We start from the raw sequence: 17,079 nt of genomic DNA, 5'->3' as shown, positions 1-17,079 counted from the left end.
TAGTTATTCAATGTGTTGAGGTTACCACCTGACCTGATTTGTGGACACATACCGTCTGGACAGAGACACAGGGGATAGAGGATAATTGGCCAGATTTTGGTCCCAATCTGGCTCTTCCAACTATTGTGGGTGCCTTCCAATTTTAGGCTGATTTGAACAGATTATCTGGCCAAATTATCTTATAGTGTGAGGGGTTAACAGATGGATGAATCAGAGTCTTCCCGATTTCAAATCATAAGTATAAAATTAATGTTTAATATTTACAACTGAACAAAAAATTGGTCATGAGCAGAACCCTGCAGTATTCAATGAGAGCGAGTTGACCGGGCAGCCTGTCCCACACAGTGGGACAAGGATGAATGTGAAGATCGTCTCCTGAGCCCAGTGGACGGAAGAGAAAAAGGACAAACTTGTGGTTTATGATTGCTTAATGTGTCCTGCCTCTTGACATTTCTCAAGCTTCTTGCATTCTGTCTTCTTGATATTGCTATCATGTGGGTTTGTAAACCACATCATGTTCAATCACTTAACCATCACCTGGACCTAGAAGTCCCAAAGACTCTTAGCTTGGCCATTCTTGACCACCCCATGTCTTCAAGTGTGACATTGGGATTTCCAGGTCAATAAGTAATATATAAATACATATAAATTTAAAAATATATAATAAATATAAATAATTACTAATGAATTATTATAAATAATAATATTTTAGTTCACTATTACAGCTTATTGTGCAAAACTGTTCCAGGGGCACCTTTGCAGAGGCCACACCTGAGCTCCTGTCTCTTGCTCGTTTTCGTTTTACTTTCCCCCTCGCTCATTTTTGTTATTTGGTTGCCATGGTTGCAGTTCCGGTAATCATTGAGGGAGCCGGTACAAAAGCGTTAGTCCGCTCGCCGGCTCGTCTTGTGCTCCCGTTGTTGCCTGTGTCACTTCCGGTGTAGAGGTCACATCCCCGACAGGTATGTTCCCGCATTTCACTTCGCTGGTCGTTTAGTTTAGTTTTTATGCTCTAGGCCTTGGCGTTGTGTTGTAGGGCGACTGGTTGGGTGCTGCTCCGTGCTCCCTGTTCACGCTGCTGTGGTTTGGTCGGCGGTGGTAAATGTCATCTCTCTCTGGTCGTTGGTTGGTGCTACTAGGTGGCTAATGCTAGTGTGGTCACAGGTACATGCTGGCGGCTGCCTGGAGCCCTTTTTTTTATCTTCCTCCTCTCGTGAGTGTTTATTGCTGCTAAAAGAAGGTATATTATATATTGTACGTATATTGTACAATGCAGTCGCATTTATTGTCACCTACGTGGCAGTTTCTAATTATGTAATTCTTGATTAGGTGTTATTAACCACAACCTAACTGGCTGCTGCCGCTGCTTTATAGTCACCGTATTTAGTGTTTGTGTTTGCGGCTGCTGCGTGCCTGTGCGCCGTTATCCGGTGGTCGTCGGACGCTTCAGAGCTGACTTTCAGCCCAAAGTACACCAACCTGCACCAAGACGATTATTTGGCCGCAGTCCCGCACGGCTGCTTTTATTGGGGATGGTTCCCCCTTTTACAGAGTGAATGAGTGTGTGTGAGAAAGTGTGAAACCTTAGTTTTGGGTATTGTGTCTGGGTTAAATGGGGATTTTGTTTATGTAACTTTATTTAGTTAATTTAGAGATTTTGTTTTGTAATTGGGTTTGTTTTGGGCCTTTAATTTTGTTTGTCCAGTTATATGTAATATTTATGCCTGTGATCTGCCCATTTGTTATAGTTTTGTTAAGCTTTGGAGTTGTTTTCTTTGGTTTTGAATGTATGTAACAACACTAATTTGTTGTTATCCTTCCCTTTTTCAGTTGCTGTAGGCCGGTGGTGGCGGTGCTGGTGGTGGCTTCCTCCTGTCTTGTCTTGCTGTGTCCCTGGGAGCAGGTTTTTCTTCACTGAGAGTGTCTGCCACGTGTGCCTGGTGATTTTTGTGGTGTTTTTCTATGGTGGATCCCTTTCTTGCCCTAGCCTTTATCCATTCACTTTGGCCTCAGCTCTGATTAAGTTTTTTGCCCCCCCCCCTTTTTTTTGGTTGGTATGAATGAGTTTTATTGAAGTTTTAGCATTAACGTTTAATAAAATTTTTATGTTAACTTGGAACCACGTCTCTTGCCCCCTGAGTAACCTGAACTGTGTGCCTTGTGTTTCTAACAGTAGTTCCCTGGGTGAAATTCCCAGGGTGACATTTTCAAGCTTGTAATATTAGTAATCTCACCTTATCTCCTACCCTCGCCACACATGTGTGGTCCTTCAGTACAGCCTTTTACAGCCACTGGCAGGATTTCCTCAATCTGTGGTGGTACTTATGGTGTAGAGGCTTGTACATAAATGATGGTTCATCCTCTTCTTTTTGGGTTCCTGTTGTCTGAGGTATTCAGAGCAGTTCATTTTTGCAGCCATCTTTCTGATGTTCTACTGGATCTTACTGGTCTCATTCTGAACAGTCATTCTGATGCTTACTAGTCCTCTGTCTCCCTTAACCTGCTAAGTGAACAGCCTCAGAATGCTGGATTTGGGGTGAAACGGTGCACACATTTTAAAGAGCTCCCTTGTCTATACTGTTGTCCCATGTGTTATTCCAACAGGGTATTTGCTGACTGGCAGGGTGTATGCGTTGATGGTTTAGCCTCTCTGAGTTTTGCTTTACTCTGTAGATTTTCTAGTGGCCTATTCATGGTTTCCATTTGCCTGTGGAAAGGTATTTGTAGCTGTCCTGAACATCTGCAGTGTTCCCCTCAGAACATCTTCCCTCTCTTTAACACCCAACCACACTTGTGCGGTGAGTGATGTTTGCAGCAACGTTTGCCGCAACAACAGTAAAGAGTGCATCACCTTGGTTTTTGTTGCATTCCATGATAAATTGTGCAATTGGTTTTAAGTTTACTTCTAGAGTTGTTTTCCACAGTTCCAATTCTTGTTGATGAAGGCTTTTACAGCGAGCAGTGTATGAATGGACTGAAGTGCTACTCATTCCCTTTAAATGGAGAGGAATCAAAAACTGCATCAAGTTGAGAAAAGTTCAACTTCCCAAGCAGGAGCATGAGAGTCAAACATGTTGTGCAAATATATATACCAACAAGCATCAAACCACGTTCGGCTCAAACACTACACAGCCCAAGCCGAGCTCTTCAAAGCTGTTCTCACCATTGCCTATATTTTGTCACAAAAGGCACTGAATACAGGTGGACATAGTGGACATCACATCATCACTACTTTAGCAATTCAATAATAAATGAGATATTCATTCTCCAAACTGAGTGCCATTTATAAAAAGTGACGTTTCCTGTTCCTTTGGTGTGCAACCATCTTTACCATAGACTCTTGTTATAAATGGTGCATGCACAGTAGATCCTCCTCCAGCACAAAATATAAGCTTTAGTTTCAGCCTTTTTTTTTCTTCTTCCCCCCAACATTCTTTTTAACACCAGCTGCCACTTCAAGTGTTTTGCAATGAGTGATGGGCTTTCTTCTTCTTGTCAATAGAATATGCGGCATACATTATTCTGTCAATAATGCTCTGGTTTTCAGTCTGTCAAAAATAAAATAAATATACCATAATATGAAGAATTACAGTCAGCAAACAGTTTTTTTTTTTTGGTCAAGCAGGGTCAAGCTTTTTGCCAATGACAACTTATATGAACTATTGCCTGGATATTTTAGGAAGTTTGGGTATTCAACAGATAAGCTGTTTTATGCATTGTGATGTACCAAGGTATTTGCAATTTGTTGAAATTCTGTTATGTGAACAAGTGATTATGTGAAGGTTGAGGGTGGTTTTGAGTATTTTAATTTGGTGTGTGTGTGTGTGTGTGTGTGTGTGTGTGTGTGTGTGTGTGTGAGAGACAGCGAGAGAGATGTTTTAGCTGCAAGAAACAAAAGAAATCAAACTCCGTTGCAACAGCCTTTGGAGCTTTTGTCATTAATAATGACTTTCCATGAACAATATACCCTTTCCTTTTAATTGAACATTCGTTTTAATATAATAATGACATCTAAATGAAATGGCATGGTGACAAAAAAGAAAAAACAATTGTCATATTCACCCACTGCTTTCCATTAGAGTAATTGCTAATATCCTTTGAAGTGAAAAACACATTTTTCCACCATCGTGGCTGTCAGGTTTGTGAGAGCTCAACACTGATTGCTGGCTGGAGACCCTACTCCTTTTTTTTTTTCTCCTGGCAGTCGGTGCTTTTATGGCTAAAAGTGGAAAACAGCCAGCGATTTGAGGAAAGTGAGGTGAGCAGCCGGCAGAGATGAAAGGTGAAGCCAAAGTGGCAAAGCCTTGCATTTCTGTGGTGTAACAGGATGTCACTGAGTGAAGACATTGGACACGTGTGCTGGGAGCAGTTTGTTTGAATGTGTGTATGGGAAAGTGTGCAGTCACCCGCCTTTATCCTCACTTATCTTCTCATTAGGGACTTGTGTGACACAAGGCAACAACCTGTGACCAACTAGGCATGGTATATGGGTGATGCTGGAGGGAGGATAAGATCAGGGGGCGATGAGGGGCGATCAGGAGCATCGAGGTGGAGTTTGTGTGACTCATTGTCACTTGTCAGGTAGCGTGGCCACTAGCCTTGAGATACTGGGCTGTTGTCTGCGAGTGCTTTATCATCTTGATAAATGCAGCCTTGGAGCAGTGCACTATCAGCATGCTTGGAGGCATGAGACACACTCTGACTAATGAAAAGAGAAGGTCAAGGAGAGGGAGGGGTACACAGTGAGTGGAGAAGGAGAAATGCTCAACAGAGATGTGGATGTAAAAGAACAGGACAACATGTCGCAAACTCCTTGAAAAGTCTGTCTTTATGTGTGTCTCTGTCATATTATCATACAAAGTAACATGTCGGTCTGCAAAGATTAATCGGTTTGAGTGCTTCAATTTACAGATTAAATGCTTATGAAAATAACCATTAGTTGGAGCCCTAGTGTATGACAATGATGTGTGCAGCATTTGTTTGTTTTACCCATGGGCTGGTATGAGATGCTGACTATGATAAGTGAAAACAGAAAGGTCACGGTTTCAGAGTATTGTGCGATTGTGATTACCGCCCTCAAATGGTAAATTTGTATTAAATGACAAATAATATACATATTTATGTATGTAATATTGGAGTAAATGTAAACAGTTCATTACATGATCTAACTGATTTTGTTTTTTAAAACAATGCCTACTACTAAAATATTGTCAATTTTACATATAAAAATAATATAACATCACATTATTTTTTGTTGTTAGAGCGTACACAAAAATAAGAGCCTGAATGCAGTATGAGTCCACTCATATTGTTTTTTTACTCACAAATCCACATTTATTTGTACTTGAAATGTGTTTTTTGAACAAATGTACATAATGTGGAAGAACTTGAACAAAAGTATGCATAGGTAATAATAGTTCTGCTCTTTAATGTAATGTAGAATGTCGCTGAATTTAGCCAATTAATTAGCAATGGTATGAACGCGAGTGAGCCTGTAGTACTTCACCAATGTAAGACATGCTAACTGTCGTAGAGCTGGTTGCAATGTTAGTTTTTAGTTTTTAAGGCATTTTACCTTGAATTTGGCCAAGAATGATGGCTGATGGTCCTGTGTGTGAAATCATCCTCGAGCTAAGCAGCAACTCTTCATCACACACAGCTGACTGCTCACACCAACTACAGGGCCAGAAGTCTACACTGCATTTTCTGTCTTTGAGTCATAAAAAGCAGTTCATACTGCAGGAAAAGTATGACAGAAAATCAGAGTGATTTCGTAACGTGTACCACAGTTGCCTTGTGGCAAAAAGAAGTTTGTATGTTTTCCGTGTGTGTGCATGGGTTTTCTTCAGGTTCTCCAGTTTCCTACCACAGTCTAAAACATACAGAGGTTAATTGGACATAATAAATTGACCATAGGTGTGAATCTGAGAGTGAATGGTTGTTTGTGTGTGTTGCCCAGCGATGGACTGGCAACCTGTCCAGGGTTTACCCTGCCGTGTTTCACCTGAGATTGGCTCCACCTGTAGAATGTGCGTGCAAGTGCATACTTTTCGTTCATATGTATAACTCAAATAACCCACAACCTATTGCTCTACTCTTACCTGGCCATGAACCAGTGGTAGAGCGGGGCTCCATCCAACCGAAAGGTCGAGGTTTGATCCCTGGCTCTGCATGTCTACATGTTAACGTGCTCTTGGGCAAGACGCTTAACCCCAAGATGGTGTGCTGGCAGTGTGTGAATGGGTATGATAGAAATGTGATAGACAGCATGGCATATAGATGCACTGTGTGAATGTGGGTGGGAACGAGTGAATGTCATTTAAAGCACTTTAACTGGTCATCAAGACTAGAAAACTGATATATAAATACACCAATGGACCATTTATAGAGAGAAATCCTGACATATGTCTCTGCAGTGGGATAGTGAATACTGTTATTATGTCTTAAGAGAGTTTCTCATTGCAGCAATCATTTCTCACTTCACCCTTTCAAAACATTCAGTGTGCCATATCCGTGCCACCAAGATTATAATTACATTTGACAAGAAGGGTTACATTAATTTTCTTGTACCTGTGTCACCGTGGACATATTCCTTCTATCTTGCATGTTATTACAGCAGGTGTTGAGAATTTCTAGTCCAGTGTTAGTTAATTTTAGAGTCATCAAAGTGACAGCACTGAGCCTGGGAATCCTTTCAGACTCATTACCATAGTCCGCTGAATCTATTGGCAGGGCCCCGCATGACTGGGCAGACGATGCTCCTGCCTGGCTGTCGGATAGAAGCAATGATCAGGGGGTTAACAGATGCTGCTCAGTCTTTGGGGTCACATCCACTCTATTCCCACTGTTGGGACTCAGAGCAGAGCAAAGTGAGCACAACAGCCACCCTACACTGCATGCGTGTATGCAGTCTGTGCTGTGGAAACAAGAACATTTGCTGCTAACAGAAATCGTAACCCCCACCCCCCCGCGCGCGCGTGCATAGCCTCCTGACGCTCTTGTTCCCACCTGTTAAATTCATGATTTCAGGTCAAAGGTCAGATGGAGCTTGGTAATGTCCCAGCAATCCTCCACCCCTTCCTCCTGGCTTCTCTATTCTGCTAGAGAAAATGGATTTGTACAGAAAGCTTTGAAAAAACTGTCTGCGGCACAGTTGACTGGCTCAGAGGGAGCTCTTCTCCAGTGTTAATGAGGAGTTTGCAATTAAATGGGCTCTACCAGTGTGTGTGTGATGGGGGAGGGTGCTTTTTTTTTAAAAACTGCAAACTTCACTGAACTATTTAGGCTTAATGTGAGTATTTTTTTAAGGAGAAAATAATAAAAGTAATATGTATTTGTGTATATATAAATGTATATAAATATACACATATATGCATATACATATATGTATTAAAAGTAACACATTTTTTATTTTACATTTTTTTACTAGTGGAAAAAGTCCTCTATTTCAAGAAAGACTTGGCCAATTTGGGCAACAGGTAACGGATATAACACAACAGACATACTATACAGCAGAAGACAAAAACAACAAAACTAGAAGTTCAGTTTGTTCATGTTCTGAGTTTAAAAGCATTTAATAATATATTGTCATTGAACAGGAAATGGCCAGGAGGATGAGTCGATATGATTTATTTACAGGTATCATTTTAACCAATACATGATTACATTGTCTGCCAACAAACAGAAACTCAGAAACATTCACTATTCAATAATGGAGACCTTAACAGAGACCCAGTGCCACTCTGTGAAAATACAATCTTTTTTACTTTTGTTAAAAACATAAATTGTGTTTTTCTGAGGCAAATCACTCCAAAACACAGGTTCCAGCAATCATAAAAAAGAAACTCTTGGAGGAAATCAATACTATTAGAGATTCTTCTGACGATCTTGAGCAAACAAAAAGCACAATAACACTTGCTGTTCCGATCTCTGTGATGAAACTTCTTGGAGTGGTTGCTAGAGTTCAGTCATTAAAACAGTTTTGGGGCACTTCTGTGCTAATGGTGCACATTTTTGTTGCGTTCCAAAACAGGAATGATCAACAGGGAATGGAGTTCCATTGAGATTGATTTGCAGCAGAGAACTGGCCACATCATCCACATCTGATTTGGGGGATCCCCTGGTGCTTCGAGACCAGCAAAGAGATATAATCTCTCCACCTGGTCCTTCATCTGCTCTGAGGTTCATCTGCTCCTCCCGAGGTGCCCTGGTGTCATCTTTACCAGATACCCGAACCACCTAACCTGGCTGCTTTCCATACTAAGGAGCCGATTCTCTATTCCGAGTCCCTCCCAGATGACTGAGCTTCTCACCCTATCTCTAAGGGAGATCCCAGCCACCTTTGAGCCACTTGTACCAGTGATCTTGTTCGACTGGTAGATCTAGAGCTCTGTGGCTCAACTCCTTTTCCGTCATAACGGTGCAGCAGAATGAATGCAATACTGCTCCCGCCGCTCTGATTCTCCGGCCAATCTCATGCTTGATTGTCCCCTCACTCGTGAGACAAGACCCTGAGATACTTAAACCCCTTCACTTGGGGCAAAGACTCATTCCCCACCCGGAGTAGGCAATCCATCCTGACCCCCTTCCTTCCTGAGAACCATGGCCTCAGATTTAGAGGTGCTGATCATCATCCCTGCTGCTTCACACTCCGCAATCTGATCCAGTCAGATAAGTAAATACACCATGAACTTCGCATTATTCTCTTCTAAAACAGCTGAGGTTGGTCTGGCATCAGATAATACAAAATAAATAGTGGTAAATAACAGTGAACTGTGAACAGATTTCTGGACAGTCCTCGTAACGGGATTGCCAGCTGAAAGGGGTCATGGGTCTGCACTGTGAATGTACTGCACAATGATTAGCCCTGCATGCATTTATGAGTTCTGTAACTGTGATGTTGTTGTCTGTGACTGCAATTTGTAGGCTATGATGCTGCGTGGGTAGAGACTCATAGATAGAATTTGGCACACAGCCATGAGCGGATGAAGCACTTAGCCGAGCCAGTCTATCTAAATATCAAATAACGCACAGAGTCACTATAGGCGTGTGTTTGTTAGCCAAACATGCTGTATAATAATCAGTCAGTCCTTAGCTATCTAATGAACAGTCATCATAAGATGTTTTCCATAATCCTGCCATCTAAGATTACCTTAATGCTTGTAAAGGCTTGCTGCTGATGTGTGCCTCATTACCTCGGGACATTGGTCATTTCATTTCGAGAGTCTGATTTTCATTAACTGCTCAGCCCCCCTACCCATTAGCAGAATGAAAGCTCGGCTGCAGCCATCTGGCTGCCAACTAGACCTCAGGGCTGTTTTATGGCTCCACTGAGCTTCACTAAAGGGAAAGTTGCACTATTAAATCGTTTCCTGAGTCAGGCCGGAGGGGGTTACGGGAGTGATGCAAAGAGAGTGTCCCATGCTTGGGAATGTGGAAAGGGGTGGACACGGAGAGATAAATTTAGAGGGAAAAGAGAGATGCATTGATGGAGGAGACAGAGGTCACCACAAAGAGACAAAGTCAAATAAAACCTGAAAAAAGTCTACATTAACCTTTCCCCAGTGTACCTCCAACCATACCTCATTTCAGTAATTTGTGGTCTAATGTGGCAGGTGTATTTAAATCGTTCTTAGAGGATTAACTACAGAGGATGTTATGAATGTTTTCTATAGGGTGAACATAATATAGTCTTACCTGTCCATTTCATTTCCTGTGGTGATTGACCAAGACCACAAAAGGTGTAAATAAAAATGTAATAAACTAAAGCCTATTAAAAGTGGTGATCAGCAATTGTATTTGTTTAGGGTATTAGAGCCACATAGTGTATAAAGAAAACCAAGGAAGTGGAGGAAGGTTCCCCTTTTGTTCCATGAACCCTCCCTTATTTTAATGTTTACAGTCCAATGTGACCATTGTACTTAAATTGCTTTTATATTGACACAAACATCACAATACACTTCTTTCAATTTTGTTTTTTTTTACCTTTTTTAAAAAAAAAAATATACTACAACTATGATGCAATGTATAATTTAGTTGTAAAATTGAAAGGCAATTTGGGCAAAGTTTTTTTTATATTATTATATTAATATTTCTGCAATTGTCCCAATCCTGCTGCTATAACAATTGAATGTCCACAGTGTGAGAAAGTCGAATCTAATCCTACTATGTCTGAGGTTTTAGGTTTTCCATCCGTTGGATGAGCATAGCTTACCCAGAGCTTTCCGAACTTTCTATACGGGGACCCACTTTTTACAGATAGCAAACTAGCAAACAAATCACAATAGTATATATCGTGAGCAGAGCAAAATTGTGCATAATTAAGCGACTACTTTACAGCCATACCTGTAACACTTCATTTTTTTTGGTTAAATCAATTTAAACTTATTTTTTGTACAATTTGGGTTTAAAAGAAAAGAAAAGAAAAACAACAACATACATACATGCATCTGATTTAAAGGTTGGGAAAACTCTGTAAATATCATGCAACCTATCTGTGGGTCCAGACCCAAGGACTGGAAACCAAAAGAAATCTGCCAAAGATAATGATTTAGAGCGATGTGAGTCTGTGTGTAATGACACTGAAATAGACAAAAATCTTCTGGGATACATTTTCTGCTAATCCATAGCAGTTGAGTCTTGAGGACAAGAAGTGTGAGAGAAAAGTGAGAAATCCATCTATGGACAGATAATAACAAAGCCCACATGGCTTATGGTGTATAATACTGCACGTGTAGACCTCAAAGAGCAGGTGTACATTCAACCACATCCACTATTTTATCCGCTTCCTCTATTTTTAGAAAGAGTGGTCTTGTTTTGAAATAGTATGTGCTTACATATACTGTTTCAGCAATAAATTCTGACTCTGGTTCTCTTAAAGCACATGTTACATTCCCCCACTCACTCCTCCACCTTGATTCTCATCCTCTAATTGCTTTTATTTTAGTGTCGTCTCGCAAAACAGACCCGTGAATTCACGTCAAGCCGCCGCAGCGTCCTCTGATCAGGAGACAGAGTGCAGCAGAACAACATCCCCACAGACTCTGAACTGTTTCTGAATGCATCACTTTATGTGGAAATTACTAATGAAGTGAATGCGGGCACATAGCAATTATTTTAGCAGCTATATTAAGTCTCTTTTGATATAACACATTAATATGACCTAGATAACTCAAGGGAGTGGAATGATAAGCATAGCAGATACTATCTGCTAATACTTATTTCAATGTCATAAAGGGAGAGAATATTTATTCCAACATATCTGACTCGTTACATCTGATTAATCACTCCGACTAGCTGATGAGATTAGTGATCAAATTTAAAGCTGCAGTATGCAACTTTTGCTGGATCTTTGCTGTTATTATTTTGCCTCCATTTGCCCGTCATGCGACAGAAACAATGTAACATTAGTCAAGCAATACTATCAGCCCTGACTGAGGGGGAGTTTGTGTGTATACAGCAGCAGTGCAGAACTGAACAGCTTAGAGAGAGATGTGGAGCTGATTGACTTACTGAGCATTGTGGGAACTCATTTGACGCTAGTTTGATGTAGCAGACATTTGTACATATTAAAAAAAAGTCACACTCTGCAGCTTTAAATTAAAGTCGGCTTGATAATTCATCTTTTTCTGTTTGAGTCCTCTCACAAGAACAATGATGTTATTGTGATTCTTTTTCTCCAAACAAAATTACCGTTTTACTTGCACAGCGAGGTCAGAGGTTGTATAACTGAGGCCCTTAAAGCTTGTAGGAGTTCAACGCTTGCTCCATGTGTGCTTGTCCTCCTGCCTACACAGGAGACTACACCAGAGCCTCCCTTAAGAATTTATGTCAATGTTAACATTTACACTTGCTGCTATGCTGAAGAAAATACAGTGCTTTATTTGCCACGCTTTTAGTTTACAGAACAGTACAGGGAGTTGTTGTCTTTTATCACTTTTATATGTCAGTTCCAAAATAGGCATTTAAATAGCGGGCTTCCTCTCCGTGGAACAAGCTACAATATTGTCTGAAATGGAAGGATCTGGTGGCATTGGTACACTTTTAAAGTATTTTTAAATGACTTGTGTGATTTTATACTGCATCGTGTGTTTCAAGTAGATTTTTATGTATATGGTATTGTTTTTTGACATTATATGGAGTACGTTGTATGCTTGAAAAAGTTGTGCCATGTACTGCTGCCTGTCTTGGTCACTCTAGCAAACAAATCTCATTTGGTTTAATTCCTAGTTAAATAAGGAATTAATTAGGTTTGTTCAATTCAATTGTATTTGTATAGCACCACATTACAACATACATTATCTCAAGGCACTGTACATGAAAGGCAGAAGCCGTTACAATATTATAGAGAGAAGAGAAACCCAGCAGTTCATACAATGAGCAAACACGAGGCATCAGTGGAGAGAAAACAACTCACTTCAGGTAGAAATCTCTAAAAGAACCAGAATCAAATATGTGCAGCATCTACCTCGACCGGTTGGGATGCGAGGAAAAATCAATGACAGAGGAGAGGTTCTGAATCAGTTATGACATGGTTATAGTACTGCAATGACATTTAAACACACAATAGCATGGATCGTTAAAAAAAAATGATCATCATATCAATTTTAATCATAGCATATGCTGCTATTAATAATCACCAGGCAGATGAAGAAATGCACATTAAAAACTTAATTTAGCAACCCCTTTACTATTTAAGTTGTCCTCTCCAACACTGGTATGTTGCTGTCAAAAATAAACAGACCTGAGACATTATTAAATTAACCTCAAAAAAGGACAAAACTACTGACCCGTGAGACTCACAAACTCATTTTATAATATCCAGCCCCTCTGTGCTTATTATGCAGATTCTGAGCATGACTAGGAAAATGATTTACAAAAAGCAAACAAATAAAAACAACAATAAATATAAGTTTTAGCTTTCTGACATTGATGGAGAAAGAAATTGATGTTTGTTTGAAACATGGGTATGAACCCTTATGTCTAGACTAACACATGACTGAGATCTCTGTGCCCATGCCCTGCACCGAGATCCCGCCTTGAGACACCCATGACAGGGACACAAAGAAAAATTGATTTTAGCCCTTTGCAGGAGTTCTTGAGCCACTGCTGCCTCCATCTGTGAGTTCATACGTGAAATTATGTCTTCCAAAAATCACTGTTATGATAGTGGCTGGCTGTGATTTATCACACATGATTGATTCCTCACTCACCTTTGTGTCCTGCTTGAAAGGGAGAAGAGGACCAGTGCAGGCTCTAAACATTGTTTATCTGTAATATTTTCATTCACACATACAGTACCATCATGTGAAGGGGGTATATCTTAAATATACCCCATTTAAAGGTGACTTTCTCATGCTTTTGAGCAGAGATTATGACATAATGAGAGGAGACAACAAGACAACAATAACAGACTGTAAAACCATGAGATATGTTAACTAACATATGCCGTGAGTTAATTAACCTTGCCTTAAGTTCTCTGTTTAGCTGCTTCCTCTCTACTTTCAGTCATCTTTATTTTGACTTTTTTTTTTTTTCTCCTCCAGACATTTTTGAAAGGGGTACTGAGGATTTACGAACAGGATACTGGTCATCAGCGAAGCCAGTATTTCAATTGAACATATTTCCTCCAATTCTGGTGACACATAGCGGTCATTGTATGTCTTAATAAATACATTTATGATATAAATTACCTTTAACATATGACATATAACATTAGCACATTGTGTGCATTTTCCTTAACTATAGAAACACGTCTCTTTTACTTAATTTAAATAAAAAATAGTGCATCAGCGTCACATTATAAAACAATGAGGCTGAAAAAGTAATGTGTCATCCTGCTGTTACATCAGGCTGCGAATAAACTCTGGGTTTACATCCAGAGAAGAGAGTTTGTCACGGAGGAGGTTATTTTAATTTCTGCTTTAGCACTGGTATTTCAATCTGAAGAGTAGTGATCCACAAGCAGTAGCATCATGTCTTTATCCCGGTGAACGCGCAGTAAAGAGGCCGCTTCTACTAGCTTCACTTCATGGCATTTTGGCGTCTCCTCAGCTAACTCGTTAGTGCTTTGTTTGATGTGCGCCCTCTGCTGGTATAAATCATAACTACATCTAATGTGAGGTCCAGAGAAATGACATGCATGGAATGAGACGGACAACTTTGGCTAATAAGTTAGTAAATTCATAATCAATTAAATTCTGAACAGTAATTCATATTTTATCATTACTTTTAAAATTACAAGTACACACAGTGCTAACACGCGCCCTGTAGCCACTGCAATGCCATGAATAATAACAATAATGATAATAATAATAACACTTTGTTGATGTTTGTTAACACTACACTAGTACTTGGCACTACATTTGCGCTCCAGAAAACATCCCCTTCCTCTGCACATTTAAACTTGACCGCTGCTTGAAATTATTGGTAAGAATGAAAAATGCATGAAGGTGAAATGAAAAGATGGCCGCGCTCGTGAGCATAAATAATCTGAAAGGAATTATATGTGAGGGAGTTGAGGGTTTAACTTTGAGGAGGAGGTTGTTCCCTGAGCTGACGCTAGGAGCTGTCCGCGGTGCTGAAGTCTCAGCTGCCTCTTTCCTCTCCATGTGCCACAGCAGCTCCTCTCACACTTACGCACTCACGCACACACACACACAGAAATCCGGAATCCGCTCACAAAGGCACCTCCGCTTTCCACTTGATTATTCTCGACTCTTTTTCACTCCGACAACATTACAGGAACCGCGACTGCAGCTCGTGCGTTTTCAGTTTCTATTTTACAGACACTGAAAACCTCGTTTTGCTTATTTCCATTGTTCTTTAATTCTATTCATGTCCCCCTTTTTAAGCCCTGGAAGTGTTATTTGTGAATATTAGTACTATTCTTTTTTCTTTTTTCCCCGAACACAAGGACGCGGTGTGCAGCAACACGCGAAGAGCGACCTCGACTTCTGCAGACATGTGTTTAAGACGAGACTCTGAATTAAAGACCCTGCTCACGGTTTTGGTTTTCGCTGCTGTCGTGGCCAAAATCCACGGACAAGGTAAGAACTTGGGGCTTCCACGCACTTTTACGCGGATTGTTCCGTTGGACTTCCAACAGACAAAGTGTACAAGGCAGAGGTAGCGCAATGAATGACATAAGGTTCATGAAATCTATACCTATGTTAAGGTATATTAAGCTGTCAATGATTTGGACAGAATGTGTTAACATAGAACATGTAAAAGGAAATAAAATATAGCTTTTGGGGAAAGTTATTTACATTAAAGAGACTTCTACACCCATTATTAAAAAAAGATAAATACTTACTATAACAATACAACAGACCACAGGGTCAAATCTGTTACAGAACTTACAGGAGCTTCTCAGACTACTTTAAATCCAAATACACAACCTATGCACAAACCAATACTTAGTATAGTGATCAATATCCCTGAGATATTGTTTGCTGAAAGTAAAAATGATGGAGTGAGAAAAAAAAAAAAGATAAACACAGTTCACTGAGGATGACTTGTTTGGGCACGAGGTCTGTGTGACAGACGGTGCTCCCATAATAAGACTCTAATCCTTAGGAATTGCTGGAAGATTATTGACCAAGCTGTTTGACACAGATGAGTGGTAGTGGGAAGCGGCAGCCGCGGATCCAAGCACAGTATAGACTTGTCCTAATTAATTCTCTATTGTGCATCTGCCCTCTCTTCATCGCTACCTCTATCTTTTACTGATTTGACTTGTCTGTACTGTTTTGCAATCGGTGTGGACTTAATTGTATTGCACAAGGCAACGGACATGTGTCTTTTATTGATCCAAAAGTGGGGAACTCTTGTGTTACAGCAGCACAATAACTAAATAAGTAATACATAACAAATAAAATGGATGCAAATACAAATTAGAGGAATACAGTAAAACATAGGAGAATGAAATGAAATGAAAGTCCACAGCTACACAAGAATACAATTAACATAAAGTAAAGAACATTTGTTGTATTGTGTGTCTGTATGGAATAGAAATATAAAATAAATATGTCTTAATTTTTATCCAAGCAGTATGAAACATTTCTCTAAAAATAAGAATAGTGGCAGTTATTGATAGAGAAAAGTCATTACATCATCACCTCACTGTAACACACAGTATTATATCACATTGTTTTGGCGCGAGGACAAATAAATGTCATTCTAAGAGATTGAATGTCTCTCTAGCTCTGTGTTCTCCTCTGTTTGAACTTTTTTTCTTGAAAGCTCTGTTTCCGGTTAAAAATTAACATTCTAGTTCTGAGGACCAAGTGATTATTAAACATAACTGAAAATGAATTACTTCACCAGTGTGCTTTTCTGGCCCAATGTCGGAAACAACATGTTACCATCAACAAATATCTCACGGAGGATGTGAAGCATCCTCATGTGTGAGTTTGTTATATACAGTGACACTCCCAGAAGGCTTTTTACACTGTTTAAATGTTTAATTAACTTTATTTAAATAAACACACACAGTCAGCAGTGAGTGGAGTGCTGTGAAGTAGGACCAACAGCAGAAGGTGTGTGAGAGTTTTTATCTGTTTGTTTGTTCTCTCCCAGCTATCACAAGAACATGCACACAGTTCCCTCAAAACGCTGTAGGGGGAAGGAAAAAGTGCACAGTGCATTTTTTTTTTTTGAGCACAATATAAGTTTAACGTCATCTACTGTATTAGTGAATTCTCCATTGCCTAGAAAAACAATTCAGTCTCTTTGTAAATCCACCAAAGATGGGCATTTCAATTTTTGATTCTCACAGGTTTGAAGTTCTGCCACGAGTCAGAAGTTTGGAGTGTGTGAATGTGCAGCAGCGGCGAGTGAAGTTTAGCTTTAGAGGAGGTTTCATATGTGCTGCAGTCTGTTGTAGTCGTCAGCTTGCTTCAGTCCGTTACAATTAACCACACTTCACTACCATTCTTCATGTTTGAGCCGGAACCGGGACATTATCTTCCCAGGGAGCCAAGTTATTGTTTTTATTAATAAAAACTCCTTTCATTTGCTCTCAAATACTCAAAACGTTAAAAGTTGTAAACAATTGGTTGTTTCCAAATGAGTTTTTTT

General features: G+C 39.9%; 1 protein-coding gene and 1 long non-coding RNA gene across 3 annotated transcripts in view; both read left to right on the top strand.

Moving 5' to 3' along the window:
* The first annotated feature begins 916 nt into the window (after positions 1–916).
* Positions 917–2,119, top strand: LOC122779319. Its single transcript, XR_006361558.1, has 2 exons — positions 917–962; positions 1,831–2,119. It is a non-coding gene; the product is annotated as an uncharacterized LOC122779319 (long non-coding RNA).
* Positions 2,120–14,605: 12,486 nt separating this feature from the next.
* Positions 14,606–17,079, top strand: part of LOC122779168 (seizure protein 6-like) — a 121,921-nt gene continuing 119,447 nt past the window's right edge. The window contains exon 1 of one of the 2 annotated variants that reach the window (XM_044041289.1): positions 14,606–15,047. In XM_044041289.1, the coding sequence (XP_043897224.1) occupies positions 14,963–15,047 (85 nt within the window). In that variant the 5' untranslated portion in view covers positions 14,606–14,962. The remainder of the gene's footprint in view (positions 15,048–17,079) is intronic. The other variant, XM_044041290.1, reaches the window with a different exon arrangement.

This window comes from Solea senegalensis, linkage group LG13 (genome assembly GCF_019176455.1).
Source record: "Solea senegalensis isolate Sse05_10M linkage group LG13, IFAPA_SoseM_1, whole genome shotgun sequence".
NCBI lineage: Eukaryota > Metazoa > Chordata > Actinopteri > Pleuronectiformes > Soleidae > Solea > Solea senegalensis.
This window is presented reverse-complemented; position numbering and strand designations above follow the sequence as displayed.